The 15290-nt window shown below is 52.4% G+C and overlaps 1 protein-coding gene across 1 annotated transcript; it reads left to right on the top strand.

The window, feature by feature from the left end:
- PCSK7 (proprotein convertase subtilisin/kexin type 7) lies at nt 1-14991 on the top strand. Its single transcript, XM_011964823.1, has 13 exons — nt 1-66; nt 1613-1732; nt 2223-2702; nt 3721-3855; nt 4752-4917; nt 6066-6156; nt 7311-7365; nt 7850-7988; nt 8868-8968; nt 12426-12593; nt 13019-13126; nt 13617-13719; nt 14934-14991. Exons 3-13 carry the CDS (start codon nt 2235-2237, stop codon nt 14957-14959), a joined length of 1560 nt encoding a protein of 519 aa, XP_011820213.1. The 5' UTR covers nt 1-66; nt 1613-1732; nt 2223-2234; the 3' UTR covers nt 14960-14991.
- The last annotated feature ends 299 nt before the right edge of the window (nt 14992-15290 follow it).

Genomic DNA, 15290 nt, shown 5'->3' with positions numbered 1-15290 from the left:
TGCTCCTCCGGCTCCCGGGAAGCCGCGAGTTTCCGCAGGGAGGCGGCGGCAGCTGCGGCCGGGCCGGTGAGTTGGGAACTAGGTGTGGGGCTGGACATGGGAAGTCAGGGGGGCCCAGAAGTGGGGGGAACCGGCGTCTGAGGATGAGGGAGCTCCACAGAGGGTGCCTGAGGTCCTGACGTGGGGGACCCCAGGGAGATGGGGCCCCAGGGTCCAGGATTCCAGGATAGTGTGGGTGCTAATGAGGAGAGGGGGCACATTGCACGGAGCGATCGAGGCCGATGGAGGGGGAATCGGGAAACTGATCCTGTACCCAAGCTGGCTTCTAGGAGCCGGGTGTAGAACAGCGAGGACAGTCACTTGGGAGCAGGATCTTGGACTCTGGGCTGCCCATTCTCTTCTTCCTTGTCAACTAAGAGCTGTAAAGAGAGGCCTAGCCGTTGGGAGAGGTTGAGACCTGCTTTCAGAGGGCATTTAAGGTTCCTTTCCCAGAAGCCTGGGGGATAAAAATGCTGCTCTGCCACTGGGAGACAGAAGGAGCTCATGCTTCTCTTTCTTCCGGACATCTGTGGTGGGATCCTCTGAGTCTGAAGGAGCCTGCCTAGAGGGGCCACTGTCTGGCTAACAAGGGTTTTGTTTGTTTGTTTGTTTACTTAGTAGAGTTTGCAGACACCTAAATATCTTGGGAGAATTGAGGCTCCCGGGGCAGGGAGGGATTGAGAGGGAATACACCTGGAAACCTAAGAGAAAAAGAGCGGAAGAAATATAGTATGAAGATTTTTAGAGGGAAAGGAGAGGTGGCATAAGTTCTCCTTTCCCTTTCCAGGAAGTCTTTCAGTAAAATTCCCATTTTTCTGGAATGCTTTGACGTAGAGCTGCTTGGGTGTGTGTCTGAGTACTAAGCCCTGCCCCAGGGTGGACTCAGTGGAGAACAAAGGCTTTTGAAGAAGCCTAGCCACCATAGGTACACACACGTCTTGTCACCCCATTTGTCTGTCCCCCAGTTCTTACTTGGCTCTTTTTTTCTTTGAGGGCTCCTAAGACCAATTCCCTGGTTCTGTAAAACCCAGGCAATTGGAGGCCCAGTCTGGAGCCTGAGTCCTCTCCTTGAAGCCAGCCTCCTGAGCTCAGCACAGGGGTAGCTGCTTAGTGAGGTTCCCTCGTCATTCCTTCTCTCCTGGTTGCCTGCTTGTCCTTGGTGCCTGTTCTGTTTTGTTTGCACTCTCTGGCTTCCCCCTGTTTCGCCCCGGCCTCCTCCCTCCTTTCACTTTCCCTGATATCCTTCTGAGGTAGACAAATCAGGAAGTTCACTACCACCTGGACTTCTAGGACGTTATTACCTACTCTTTCAGGAGACATTTTGGTAAGTTTTTTGCTAGGCCTCTAGGGAAAAAAATGAAAAGAGGTGGCATGATAGCACAGGAAGTGGGGTTTCTGAGTGTTATACTGATTTGGCCTCACCGTACCAGTTCTGCGCCAGTCTATGACCAGTTTTAGATCTTTGAAAATGACAACTAAGTTTCTCTGGTCCCTGGTCCTGGAGTTGATCTAACCTTTGCTGGTCGCACTGGGATTGGTGGGACGCTGTTTCTTCTGTTCTTGGGCCCCACAGGTCTGTAGCCTTTGCTGAGTCAACACTACTCACGGTGAAAGTGATGCCTTTTCTCCATTTGCACAACATGAGTGTGGCGTGGTTAGCCAGACCAGGAGCTCAACCTCATGTAGAGTCCAGGTGGGCACGGGGCCCTGTTATGGGGAATTAGCCTTGAGGACAACTGGACTGAGGAGGCAGCTAGGGAAAGATTTATGTCCCCTCTAAATGTAGGGGTGAAGAGGTCTGTCCTAAAGAACAGTCACGAATGCAGCCAGTGGTTTGTGGGAGCGATGTGTGCTTTGAGCCCCGTGGGTGGCAACAGGGGACGGGTGCAGTGCCTGTGGGCAACCGGACCTCCTGCTGGATTAGCTGGTGTCGTGAGGATTGGCTGTCTTGCTGTGGGAGGCCATCCGCTGGCGTTAGTGCTGGCCCACACTCCACCTGGGGGCTTATCCCTGCTGGTCAGGGATAAATGTGAACAGAAAGAGAGGATCAGATGTTTCATAATTTAAAAGGCATGGCTTGGGGACTTCCAGGGGGAATGCGTGGATGGCTCAGCATCTCCCTCTCAGATTCCTGCAGTTACCAACTCTTTAATCTCTTCCACATCCTTTTTCTCTGTCTGCAGTCCGCTGCTCTGATGCCGAAGGGGAGGCAGAAAGTGCCACACTTGGATGCCCCCCTGGGCCTGCCCACCTGCCTCTGGCTGGAATTAGCGGGGCTCTTCTTACTGGTTCCCTGGGTCATGGGCCTGGCAGGGACAGGTGGGCCTGATGGCCAGGGCCCAGGGGGGCCGAGCTGGGCTGTGCACCTGGAAAGCCTGAAAGGTGACGGGGAGGAAGAGACTCTGGAGCAGCAGGCGGATGCCTTGGCCCAGGCAGCAGGGCTGGTGAATGCTGGACGCATCGGAGAGCTTCAAGGGCACTATCTCTTTGTCCAGCCTGCTGGGCACAGGCCGGCCCTGGAGGTGGAGGCCATCCGGCAGCAGGTGGAGGCTGTGTTGGCTGGGCATGAAGCTGTGCGCTGGCACTCAGAGCAGAGGCTGCTAAGGCGGGCCAAACGCAGCGTCCACTTCAATGACCCCAAGTACCCACAGCAGTGGCACCTGGTGAGTCCAGTCCTACAGTGTGCGGTTTCAGGTGGGTAGGTTCCAGTCCAGTTCTTTAGTGGGCTTTTGACTATATCGCTCTTCAGTCGCCTCCATCCTTCGCCTGAGGGACCATTTCCCGGTTCTGTGGTGTTTCCCTCAGCTCTCCCTCCCTCCTGCTGTCTTCTAGAAGCCGGTGTTCTGCAGTACTCAGGGCACAGATGGTGCCCCCAGGCTGCCTGGGCTCAAGGTCCAGCTGCGCCACTTACTAGCATGTGCATTTGGGCAAGCTGCTTAACCTCTGTGCCTCAGCTTCCCCATCTGTAAAGTGAGACTGTAGTAGTGCCCACCTCATAGAGTTATGGTTAGGGTAAGTGAATGCATACATGTGTAGCACTTGGAACAGTGCCTGACACATAGTAAACGCTATGACATAAGTGATACGATACTACCATTGTCATAAGAAGTGTGTCATCCGGCCGGGCGCAGTGGCTCACGCCTGTAATCCCAGCACTTTGGGAGGCCGAAGCGGGTGGATCACGAGGTCAGGAGATCAAGACCATCCTGGCTAACACGGTGAAACCCCGTGTCTACTAAAAATACAAAAAAATTAGCCGGGTGTGGTGTCGGGCGCCTGTAGTCCCAGCTACTCGGGAGGCTGAGGCGGGCAAATGGTGTGAATCCGGGAGTTGGAGCTTGCAATGAGCTGAGATCACGCCTCGGCACTCCAGCCTAGGCGAGAGAGCGAGACTCCATCTCAAAAAACAAAAAAAAAGAAGCGTGTCATCCAACCCTTCACCCTAGCCTCCATTTCACCCCGAATCCCCCATGACTGATGGCAAACTTTCCTGGAATCCAAGGCTGTGGCAGAGCTCTCACCTGCCCCTTCTTGGCTCTGTTCCCACCTGACCTATTGGCCTGCAATCTCTGTCTGGCTCTTTGGTGGAGGCCAAGGGTGAAAAGGGATTGCTAGCTATAACTTCGTCTCCCTCTGGGCTGGGCTGTGTGTCACTGGATTCCCACCCTGTCTGTCTTACAGAATAACCGACGGAGCCCGGGCAGGGACATCAACGTGACGGGTGTGTGGGAGCGCAATGTGACTGGGCGAGGGGTGACAGTGGTGGTAGTGGATGATGGAGTGGAACACACCATCCAGGATATTGCACCCAACTATGTGAGTGGCCCCTCACCCACCACGTCTTACCTCCTTCTTGGTGTTGCCTCAGTCTTGGCCCTTTTTCTAGAGGTCTTTGGGCCAAATAAAGGAGCCTGGGAGGTGAGATGGGGTTCATCCTCTCCTTTTCCCGAGCCAGCATTTCAGACTGGTAGTCAAGGCACAGCAGGTGGCTCTAACTCTAAGGGAGAGCAATCCTGCTTCCAGTTCTAGTCCTTTTCTGAGGAGTGAGGAATGGCCCCTGCAGGCAACTTCCCTCTTGTTGGAAATCCGAGTACCTTCCTCTCTCTGAAGCGTGGCCTCTAGGGAGCCCTACCTGCCTTTTATTCCAGGTTTCCCAAGCCATGGAGCTGTAGGCACCTTCGCATAATGGGCAAGAGAAGTTTGCTGGGAGCTGTGGCACTTCTCAGTTTTGCCCCAGTGTCTTTTGCTCATATCTTTTAGCCAGTGTGGTTTGCAGATAGAAATGGGCTTATTGGGTCCAGGCACGGTGGCTCACGCCTGTAATCCCAGCACTTTGGGAAGCCAAGGTGGGCGGATCACAAGGTCAGGAGTTTGAGACCAGCCTGGCCAAGATGGTGAAACCCCGTCTCTACTAAAAATACAAAAATTAGCCAAGCGTGTTGGTGCTCACCTGTAGTCCCAGCTACTCGAGAGGCTGAGGTGGAAGAATTGCTTGAACCCGGGAGGCAGAGGTTGCAGTGAGCTGAGATTGTGCTACTGCACTCCAGCCTGGGTAACAGAGTGAGACTCCATCTCAAAAACAAAAACAAAGAAATGAGCTTATTGCCCTAGCTTCAAGTCCCAAACTCCCATTTCCTTTCTCTCCCTGAATCCCAGGACCTGACCCCCCTCTAACCAGTGAATGACCACATGTCACCTCCGAAATATTTCAGAGCCCTGAGGGTAGCTATGACCTCAACTCTAATGACCCTGACCCCATGCCCCACCCGGACGTGGAGAATGGCAACCACCATGGCACGCGATGTGCAGGAGAGATCGCGGCTGTGCCCAACAACAGCTTCTGTGCCGTGGGCGTGGCCTATGGGAGCCGCATCGCAGGTAACTCGTGCCTCCAGCCTAGCCTTGGTAGGCTGCTCCTGTGACCACAGTCTTCATTTCCTGCACCCCTCCCTACTCTGAAACTTCTCTATCCCATAGCCCAGCTGACACACATAGCATAGAGCAAGGGTGAGTTTATCATAGGTGTCTATAGGACATATCAGCTCATTTATTTTTCAGTGCAGTGGTGTTTCAAACATGTTTTTCTATTTGTAGTTCCATAATTTACAAAGTGCCTTCTTGTTGGTTCTTTCTCTATGATCCGATACGTCTATGGGGGCAGCCCTTGCGTTTCCCAGCTCTCCAGCTTCCAGTCACACTGATGGTCATGGGCTGCTCTCTATCCTTTTGGGAGGGCTGAGCAGCCCTATTCCTCCCTGGAGGTGGTTCTGTGGTTCTTTCACACTCAACCTCTGTCCATTAAGGCCGAAGGTGAAGGGAATGAATGGGGAAACCCTCACCATAACTCCTTATTAGGAGTGCTTGGGAACCTACAGACTGAATTGACTAACTGTATTCCTCTTATACTCCAGCAGAGGGCAGTAGCTCTCCATAAATGAGACTACGGGGGAGCCAGAAACCCTGTCCAAGTCCCTTCTCTGAAAGTGCCACAGCACTGCAGCCTGGGTGACAGAGCCAGACTTTGTCTCTTTCTCTCTCTATATATTTTTGGTGGGGGGACAAGTAATACATATACAAGGTGTAAAAATGCAAAATGGGCTGGGCGCGGTGGCCACAGGGATCATACCTGTAATTCCGGCACTTTGGGAGGCCAAGGCAGGCAGATCACCTGAGGTCAGGAGTTCGAGACCAGCCTGACCAATATGGTGAAACCCCATCTCTACTAAAAATACAAAATGTAGCTGGGCATGGTGGCATGCGCCTGTAGTCCCAGCTACTTGGGAGGCTGAAGCAGGAGAATCGCTTGAACCCGGGTGGTGGAGGCTGCAGTGAGCCGAGATCATGCCACTGCACTCCAGTCTGGGCGACAGAGTGAAACTTTGTCTCAAGAAAAAAAAAAAAAAATTGCAAAATGTACAAACAGCATGTAGGGAAAAATAAATCTCCCACATATGGCTCCCCACCTCCCAGTTCCCCAGCTAGGAGACCAGCATTAGTGAGGAGCTGCTGTGGCCTTCATTGCCTAGGTATCCGGGTACTGGATGGACCTCTCACAGACAGCATGGAGGCAGTGGCGTTCAACAAGCACTATCAGATCAATGACATCTACAGCTGCAGGTGAGGCAGAGCTGCACATGAGAGCAAGAGTCTGGAGCACCTGGGACAAATCTGCCATTGAAAGCCCAACCAAGTGGGCTGACTCAGCCAGAGCAGGGGTCTCCTCGTTGGGTTCAGCTAATACATCCATTGCCTTCATTTCTCTAGATTCCCAGCCACTGGGCTCTCAACCTTAAGCCCCTGCCACCGCCGTAATCAGGTTGCCACATGAGAAGCCCTGGCCTGTGCACATTTATTTGTTTTCTAAACTCCTAAGGCCTCTGCAAGAAAGCGGGCTTTCCTCTCCAACCACAGGCCAGCTGAATGCCCAACACCAATCCCCCACCCCACGTCAATGCACTGCACCTTCAGGGCATGGCTGTGCCGGACTGGACAAGAAGGAAATGGGGTTGGGGGCCCCCATAGCATTGATGGCACCTCTTCCTCCCCCAGCATACCTCCTTTAAATCCATGACATCATCCACAGGGTACACTTCCTGATAGAGACAGAATAGAGAACTCCTCAGCCTGATAACCAGGAGCTTCCACAGAAGTTCATGGGTGCTCTGCCTTCTACCCCACGAGTTGGGCCAGGCGCGGTAGCTCACGCCTGTAATCCCAGCACTTTGGGAGGCTGAGGCGGGTGGATTGCTTGAGATCAGGAGTTCAAGACCAGCCTGACCAACATGGTGAAAACAAAAATTAGCCAGGCGTGGTGGCGGGCACGTGTAATCCCAGCTATTCCAGAGGCTGAGGCAGGAGAATTGCTTGAACCTGGGAGGCAGAGGTGGCAGTGAGCCAAAATCGTGCCACTGCACTTCAGCCTGGGCGACAGAGCAAGACTCCGTCTCAGGAAAAAAAAAAAAAAAAAAAAAAATCTACATGTCTCTGATCCCTAGATCAGGAGATGAGTGACCTCTGTCCCTCTCTGCCACTATGGGCTATGGGGACATTCACAAGGAAAAGAAGAGCCTTAGCACACTTCTGCTTTCTACGTTGGAGAGGGGATGGACCTTTGAACCCTGTGCCTTGTAATCACAGAAGCCTTTAAGTGGAACCCTTGGGAGGAGTTAAGAGCCGCAGGTCAAAGGGTAGCCAGCTGAGACTGGGAGGCGCTGGGTGGGTAGCCATAGCCTGGCTCTGGCTGTCCCCTCTAGGTATTTATTTCTCAACAGCTGGGGACCAGATGATGATGGGAAGACAGTGGATGGCCCCCATCAGCTTGGAAAGGTAACTGGCCTGCACAGAGACTAAGAGACAGGATGCGTTCTCCATTCAGTCCCAGAAGACCTGCTGCAAGCTGACCCATCTTCCCACTCCATCTCCATGCGCAGTCTCCTTTCAGGAAGAGAACACCGAACGTCGGGGCAGGAAGCCTGGGGGACTTTCGTTCCTAGAGAGGGAAAGGGAACAGTACTTTGAGATTGTCTCCCTTTCATCTTGTCCTCAGCTCCCATGCCCGGCCCCACCCTGTCCTCTGATAAGTGGAGGGCGTCCATCAGTCATCATTCAACTCACAGCTGCCCCACATCCTGGGCCAACTCCTAGCTCCCTCCTCACATCCAGGGTCCATCTTCCAGTCTTTTCCCCATCCCAGTGCCCTTTGAACTTTTTTCCTTTTGTTTCTAGAAGGGATGGAGAGGGTGACTGATGTAGTAGGTGGAGGTCTTTCTGTGGGTTCCTCAACTGACACCCTGATGTTTTGGCTCCTCAGGCTGCCCTACAACACGGAGTGATTGCTGGTCGCCAGGGCTTTGGGAGTATCTTTGTGGTAGCCAGTGGCAACGGAGGCCAACACAACGACAACTGCAACTACGATGGCTACGCCAACTCCATCTACACGGTCACCATAGGTAGCCTCCCAGTGTTTCTGTGCTCCTGTGTGTGTGTCACCGGATGCTTAGGGCATCACACGTGTTGTCCCAGCTTCTGTGTGTGTCTAAGGGTTAGGGTTAGGGTGAGGGTTAGGGTGAGGGTGAGGGCGAGGGTGAGGGTGAGGGTTAGGGTGAGGGTGAGGGTTAGGGTTAGGTTAAGTTATTGTGTGAGCACAATAATCTCTTTGGGCTCAGATAGGACTAGCCTTGGTTGCAGAGGACCTTGGGACTTCCTTAGATGTCAACATACCCTGGGAACACCTTCAAGCCATCATCTGGAGATCACCAAGCTGCCTCCACCCCACCACAGCTGGTTAGGCCTCTGCTGTGGCCTGTCTTTCTGTGGGCCACCTTCCACCTGCTGGAAGCCTCCCCTGACTGCCCACGGGCCTAAATTAAGTGCCCTTTGCCTGTGCTCCCAGTTAGCATTTGCCACCCCAACTGCGTTTATTTCCTTACCTGACTTCTACCTGACTCTAGGCTCCTTGAGACCAGGACTGCGGCCTTTTCCATATGGCCCTGATGCCTGGCACAGGGTGTGACCCACGGTAGATGGGTAATGAATGTTGAAAACAGTGAGCATGTGAATGAATAAGTGGGTATAAAGGTAGAAGGCTTCCAGTTGTACCCCAGAGCCTGTTGAAAGAATGGTATTGTGGCACAGAATGCCCTCTGCCACTTGAGACTGCCTGTTTAGAAGAGGATCAGGACCACTCTGAGGGATGTGGGCCGCTCAGATCATGTTTCAAACTCAGGACAGCCCTCCAGGATGATAACTCCAAGATAACTGACATTAGCAAGCCCCTGCCACAGGATCCCCTCTTCATCTCAGCTCTCATTTCCCTCCTCTGTCCCCAGGAGCTGTGGATGAGGAGGGACACATGCCTTTCTATGCAGAAGAATGTGCCTCCATGCTGGCAGTCACCTTCAGTGGTGGGGACAAGATGCTTCGGAGCATTGTGAGTGCCTCCCGGGCCCTCCATGGCCTGCCCCTTTCCCACAAGACTTCACGTCTCGGGCATCACAGCGCTTCTTACTGTTCCCTGCTTCCCGGCCCCAACACTCAGGCTCCTCTTCCCCCACAGAGCTGGATCTCTTAAGGCATGCCACCCTTGGAGGAGCAGACCCGGGGACTCTGAATACTTCTTGGGAATGCTTTTATCTTAGAAATTTGGATTTAGGACAAATATACACACTGTTCCCCATGTGAAACTAAGTGTCACATGGGGCCAAACACGGTGGCTCACTCCTGTAATCCCAGCACTTTGGGAGGCTGAGGTGGGTGGATCACTTGAGGTCAGGAGTTCAAGACCAGCTGGCCAACATGGCGAAACCCTGTCTCTACTAAAAATACAAAAATTAGCCAGGTGTGGTGGTGTGTGCCTGTGATCCCAGCTACTCGGGAGGCTGAGGCAGGAGAACCACTTGAAACAAGGAGGCGGTTACAGTGAGCCAAGATCGCACCACTGTACTCCAGCCTGGCTGACAGAACAAGACTCGTTCTCAAAAGAAAAACAGAAACTAAGTGTCACATGGATTAAACACCTTTTTCACACTCAAGGAAATGCACAAACAACTTCTTTGCAATGTCTTCCTTTGGTAAAATTTGAGCTTTTGCTAATTTCTGTGGACTTAAAAAAAACTCATCATTCCATTGCCCTTCAGCCCTTAGGTAAATCCTGAGTTCTGGTCATGTGCGTCTTCAGGAGTAATGCTAGTCTGGTGGTGGTTTTTATGGGATGGGTGGGAAGAGGAGTTGGGGAGTGTCTCATGTCAACACCAGAGAGAGCTCTTTCTCTGGAGCTAAAATTGGAGCCATAGCAAATGAGATTGGAGCAGGGTCATGGAGGTTCTCTAACCTGTGGAACCCATTTAAAGAATTTGAAGATGATCACCTACACCCAACTGGGCTTAGCGTCATCCCAGCAGGTTTAAGCCAGGCCTCTAGACCATTATCCTAGAGCTCCCTGCCTGTCCCTGTTGCCCACAACCATGTAATGTGGGCGTAGGAGGCTCTAGGCAGGAGCTGGGCTGGAGCCAGGTGGTGTCAGATTTCTCCAGTGGCTGAGTGGGGAGGTCTCTCTGGGGCCATTGGGAACTAGACTGCTTTGTCTTCCTGCTGGGTCCAATTTATTTTCCAAAACTAAAATTTTGTTATGCCAATAAATGACTTCTGGTCAACACAATGTTCCAAGGCTCTGTGCCAGTTGACCCCTACTACCGCCTCCCACTAGCCCCAGGGAGAAGAGAAAAGGGAGTGGACTAGAGAGGGAAGAGAGGTTGGGCTGTGTGCACAGAGGGCACCCACTGCAGGCCAGGCTGGGTTAGGAGGAAGAACAGGAACATACCACGCTCCACCCTCTAGCAGAACTCTAGGGAAGCCAGCTCACCCTGCTCAGGCCAGGGACCTGAGAAGGTTCTACAACATAATGTCACTCTTGTTCTGCTGTACCTGGCCTTTCTCATCTTAACTCACCTCAGCTTCTCACCCTCACCACCCTCTTCCATCTGAACTGTAATTTGCCCAGAAATGAAAAGACAGTATGTTTAGCAGAGTTCCCATCTTTGGAATGTCCTTGCCATGGAAACTCCTTGTTGCCAGTTTCTAGTCAATGACCAGGGCAGCTGGGTGGAGCTGTCTTTCTGAGGGCAGAGGCTGGGGGCATATGCTTCCCACCATTTGGCTCCCTAGGGAAGCGAAGCTTCTCTGGACTTTCAATGCCTGCCTGTGGCTCCTGCCACCACAGGCAAGTTCGTGGGCTTCACAGCCGCACTTCAGACTATCACTGCAAGGCTGTTTCCTTAACAGGGAAAAAAAACAACCCGCTCCCTTGCATAAACCAGGCTCCCACTCTCATTGAGACTACCACTTGGAGAGTGCTTTTCCCTTTTTTTCTGGGAGTGCGCCATGGCTGGGTGAAAATTACATCTCTTGGCAGCTGCTCTAACAGCTGGGAGGGAAGCAGTGAGTACAGTGGAGAAAGGGCAGCTCTTGGCAGAAGTCGCCACCCTGGTATCTGACCCAGAAGAGAAGTTTAGAAGAAAGAAATTCTCTGGTGTTAGCACTGACACCATGGGCCAAAGATCCAAGTGCCATGGAGTGGAGCAGATTTCGGCAGGGCCCGCCTCAGCTAAACCCTCTGAGGCTCCGAGGTTGATGACAGCCCAAAAAGAGCTTGATGCCAGACAGACACTGTCTCCCCTTGCCCCATTCTCACTCCCCACCTCAGAACCACATGGAGAGAAGGGGTTTCATGGCATCTGGCCCAGAGCAGTGAGGCAGCTTGTCCTATTGAGAGCTGTAGAGCCGGGCAGGTGGGCCTTATAGACACTGAGTCCATGCAGGGCTCTGGGGTGGGCAAGGACACAGTCTTCTTGCTGGAACATACTCCCCGTGTTCATGCCGACATCATTCCAGCCCCTGTCATGGAGATGCCAAACTGGATTTCCTCAAATAGTGCCATCAGTGTTGTCCCAGCTCCAGCTGGGCCCAGTAGCTCCCCTGACCACTTCCTCTGTCTAGCTTGGTTGTGGGGGTTGAAGGGTTTGGAGTTAGGAGATGGGATAGAGAATTTAGGAATGGGAGCAAGAATATTAGGAGCAAAAATTGGGAGGCCCCCCCCATAGTGGCTCATGCCTATAATCCCAACACTTTGGGAGGCCAAGGCAGGAAGATTGCTTGAGGCCAAGAGTTCGAGACCAGCCTGGGCAACATAGCAAGATGCTGTTTCTACAGAAAATAAAAATATTAGTGGGGTGCAGTGGTACACGCCTGTAGTCCCAGCTACCTGCGAAGCTGAAGCAGGAGGCTCGCTGGAACCCAGGAGTTCAAGGCTGCAGTGAGCTATGATCTTACCACTGTACTCCAGCCTGGGTGACAAAGGGAGACCCTGTCTCAAGGAAAAAAAAAAAAAAAGAAAAGAGTTAGGAAACCCTTATCTGCACTGGATGGGAGCCCTTTCCTATCTCTACCTCCTTTTCCCAACAACCACACCCTCAAAAGTAACTTTTATCATCTTTGTCTCTGTTCTCCAGACATTCTGCTAGGAGGCCAGGACCTGCCCTACTACTGGGTCCCTCTCTAGTCAAAGATTCAGCTGTGGCAAGGGAAGGGTCCACCTGAGAGTCCTGTTCGGAGGACCAGCCCTGTACCTTCCCCCCCATAACAACTTTGAATGCAGTCTCTAGCTTCTTTTTAAAAAATTATTATTTTTTTATTTTTTAGAGATGGGTTCTCACTCAGTCACCTAGGCTGGAGTGCAGTGGCACAGTCAGAGCTCACTATAACCTTGAACTCCAGTGCTCAAGCAATCCTCCTGCCTGGGCCTCCCAAGTAGCTGGCACTCTAGGTGCACACCACTGTCCCTAGCTTAAACTCAGTCTCTAACCTGCTTCCTTTTCCCATTCTACTTCCAGGTGACCACTGACTGGGACCTTCAGAAGGGCACTGGCTGCACTGAGGGCCACACGGGGACCTCAGCTGCAGCGCCTCTGGCAGCTGGCATGATAGCCTTAATGCTGCAGGTGCGGCCCTGCCTCACATGGCGTGACGTCCAGCACATCATTGTCTTCACCGCCACCCGGGTGAGATACCAGCAGGTAGACGAGTGGCCTGGTCCAGGCTGCTCCAGAGTTTGGCTGTCCAGTGGCTTTAGATTCTCAATGTCCCAAGTGTTAGATACTAAGTCTCTTTCAGAGTCCCTTTCAGAGTGGCATATGTAAAGAACAGGTGTGGGGACCCCACAAAGACCACAGGCCTAAACTCATTTTATCTGCAAAGGAGAGCTCTGGCTGTGCCTCCTGGCCCCTCTCTGGAAGCAAGCCACTGGGGTGGTGACATCATGGGCTTTGACCTTTTGTCCCAGCTTCCTTTGGGGAATCCATTCCCAGTAGCCACAGTGGGAGAGCATGGACGGGATCAGCCGGCAGAGCAAGCAGGGAAACCAGAGTTAGATTGTTGAGACAACACTGGCAATGCAAGAGACTAACCAGGACCTCTGTCCTTTCAGTACGAGGATCGCCGTGCGGAGTGGGTCACCAACGAGGCAGGCTTCAGCCATAGCCACCAGCACGGTTTCGGCCTGCTCAATGCTTGGAGGCTCGTGAATGCAGCCAAGGTGAACAGGTGTTGGCAGGGCAGGGTGCCCTGTGTGGAGGGACCAAGGGTCGGGGCTGAATGCCCCAAACGTTGCCTGGGATATCATAGGTGCCTAGTAAATATTCGTTCAGTCCATTGATTTAACCACTTCAACCCTCATCCCAGCTGATATCCATTTTACAAATGAGAAAGCAGGCTCAGTGCTATCACTGAAGTTTCCAAACTACTAATAGAGTAAATGGGACCTGAGTATGCATGGGACTCAGGATGCTCTGGTTCCCCTCCTCCACCCTGGACACAGCCATTTCCTCTGGTTCCTTAACTAGGGGCTGTACATAGCATTCCAGCGAGCAAGAAGGAGCCGAGGGCTGAAGGAAGGTGATGAGGAGTGGGAAAATAAAGACAGCTAAACCTTCAAGATCGTATTGACGAGGGCGTGTGTGTTTGTGAGAATGTGGGTGTGATCATTCTTGTTTGTTGATTTGCCATCCCCTCCTTTCCTTTCATAGATCTGGACATCTGTCCCTTACTTAGCATCCTACGTCAGTCCCATGTTAAAAGAAAACAAGGCGATTCCGCAGTCCCCCCGTTCCCTGGAGGTTCTGTGGAATGGTAAGTAATCAGCACAAAGTGGGTTAATCTTAGGCCTGAGGTTTGGGGCTGGGTGACAAGGAAGTTAAACTCGTCCTCCCTGCCAGATTCTACCCCCTTTCGGAGCTGAGCTCCAGCCAAACCTGTGGAGTTTTCTTTGACCATTTTAGGACATGTTACTGCTTCTGAGTTGGCTGCCCCGGCTGCTTAAACAAGACCTTTCTCCTGGGTTCCTAGTAGTGAAAAGGAGCAGCAGAGCAACTGAGGAGGAAGGCGGGTGGGAGGCATGGGACTAGGGCTTGGGGAAGTGAGGCGAGACCGGGGCGAGAGCTCAGAGAAGCTCCTGTGACTTCCATGCTAAGATCTTGCCAGAGAACTCTGGTCAGTCCTTTGGTGTCCGGATGAAGTAAAGGAGTTTGGCATTTCTTCCTTTGATTCTTAGGCTTACCTAATAGAGTGAGATGCGGTCTGCTGGGGATGGACAGAGGGTCTGTAGAAGTCTCCTAGGCTTTAGCGACCCATCCTCTGCCTCCGCCTCCGTGGTGCCCAGGGTGAACCAGGACTGTCTGAAGAGGGTGTATCCTCTAAGCCAGCGACCTGGTTTTATGTTGAGCGAAGAGGCGGACGCCCTCGCTAGAGGAGAGTGTGGCTGGATCAGGATGCTTGTGCTAGAGGATGCCCTGTCTGCACATTTGCCAGCGTTTTCCCTGCCCCCAGCTCCTTGGGGGATTCTTTTTCCGTGAGTCATTCGCTACTTTTTGCAGAGGAAGCATGCTATGCCTGGTGCCCAAACCAGAACTGTCTTCACTTTTTCTGTCCTCCTAGTGATCAATCGAGAGCCATGGCAGGAGAAGGGATGGCCAGAGAAGGTTACTCAGAAGGGAGGCTGAGGGGTAGCTTCCCTCGGGTGGAGGTTTCACTGAGAAGAATTGAGTTTCCTCTCTCCTAACCACGTCCAGCACTTGCCCAATTTCCCTCCACGTGGAATGAAACCCCAGGCCAGTCACTTCATTTCCCGTAAAAGGAATGTTATCTTGGAAAGGGCATAAGGCATCAGCCAAGTCAGAGAAGTTCAGACACATTTCCAGGAATGCAGTTCGTTTGGAAACCCCTGGCTTTGCGCTTGCGTGTCTTAGAGATAGTGTGCCTTCAACTGCACCTTCCATCCACGGCTATTTCCCATCGCATCTGTCAAATGAGGGCAGTGACTTCAAAGAGTAATATGTTCTCCCCAGCTTCGTCATCCTCTGCTTCCAGCTGACCAGGGGACGTTGCCACGGAATGTCTACCCTAGGCATTGAGGCATCTGGCAACTGCTTGCTTGTCACTAAAAAGTAAGAGACAGAAGGGCAGATTGCCTGGGTGGAGAAGAGTGGGAGGTGGCCTAGTGGAGAAAGCAGGATTAAGAGAAGGGAGGGAAAAATTTAGGGAGTTTGGCTAATGGAGCCCTTTACCTATTGGAAGGGCAGCAAGCAAAAGTTTAGTTACTAGAGTTTTCCCTCCCCCCAGCTCCCTGGGGGATTTTTTTTTTTTTTTGCCTTGAGTAATTTTGACATGCAGAGTTATTCACAACTTTTTGCAAAGTACTGTTT

The sequence above is a fragment of the Mandrillus leucophaeus genome, unplaced genomic scaffold (assembly GCF_000951045.1).
Source record: "Mandrillus leucophaeus isolate KB7577 unplaced genomic scaffold, Mleu.le_1.0 Scaffold71, whole genome shotgun sequence".
Taxonomy (NCBI): Eukaryota; Metazoa; Chordata; class Mammalia; order Primates; family Cercopithecidae; genus Mandrillus; species Mandrillus leucophaeus.
Note: the sequence above shows the minus strand (reverse complement) of the source record. Positions and strands in the feature narration are given on the sequence as shown.

Coding starts and splice junctions, on each gene's coding strand:
- PCSK7 (XM_011964823.1), top strand. CDS start 2,235: ATGCCGAAGGGGAGGCAGAAAGTGCCACACTTGGATGCCCCCCTGGGC. Junction 3,856..4,751: donor AGGATATTGCACCCAACTAT/GTGAGTGGCCCC, acceptor GAAATATTTCAG/AGCCCTGAGGGTAGCTATGA. Junction 13,127..13,616: donor GGCTCGTGAATGCAGCCAAG/GTGAACAGGTGT, acceptor TTCCTTTCATAG/ATCTGGACATCTGTCCCTTA.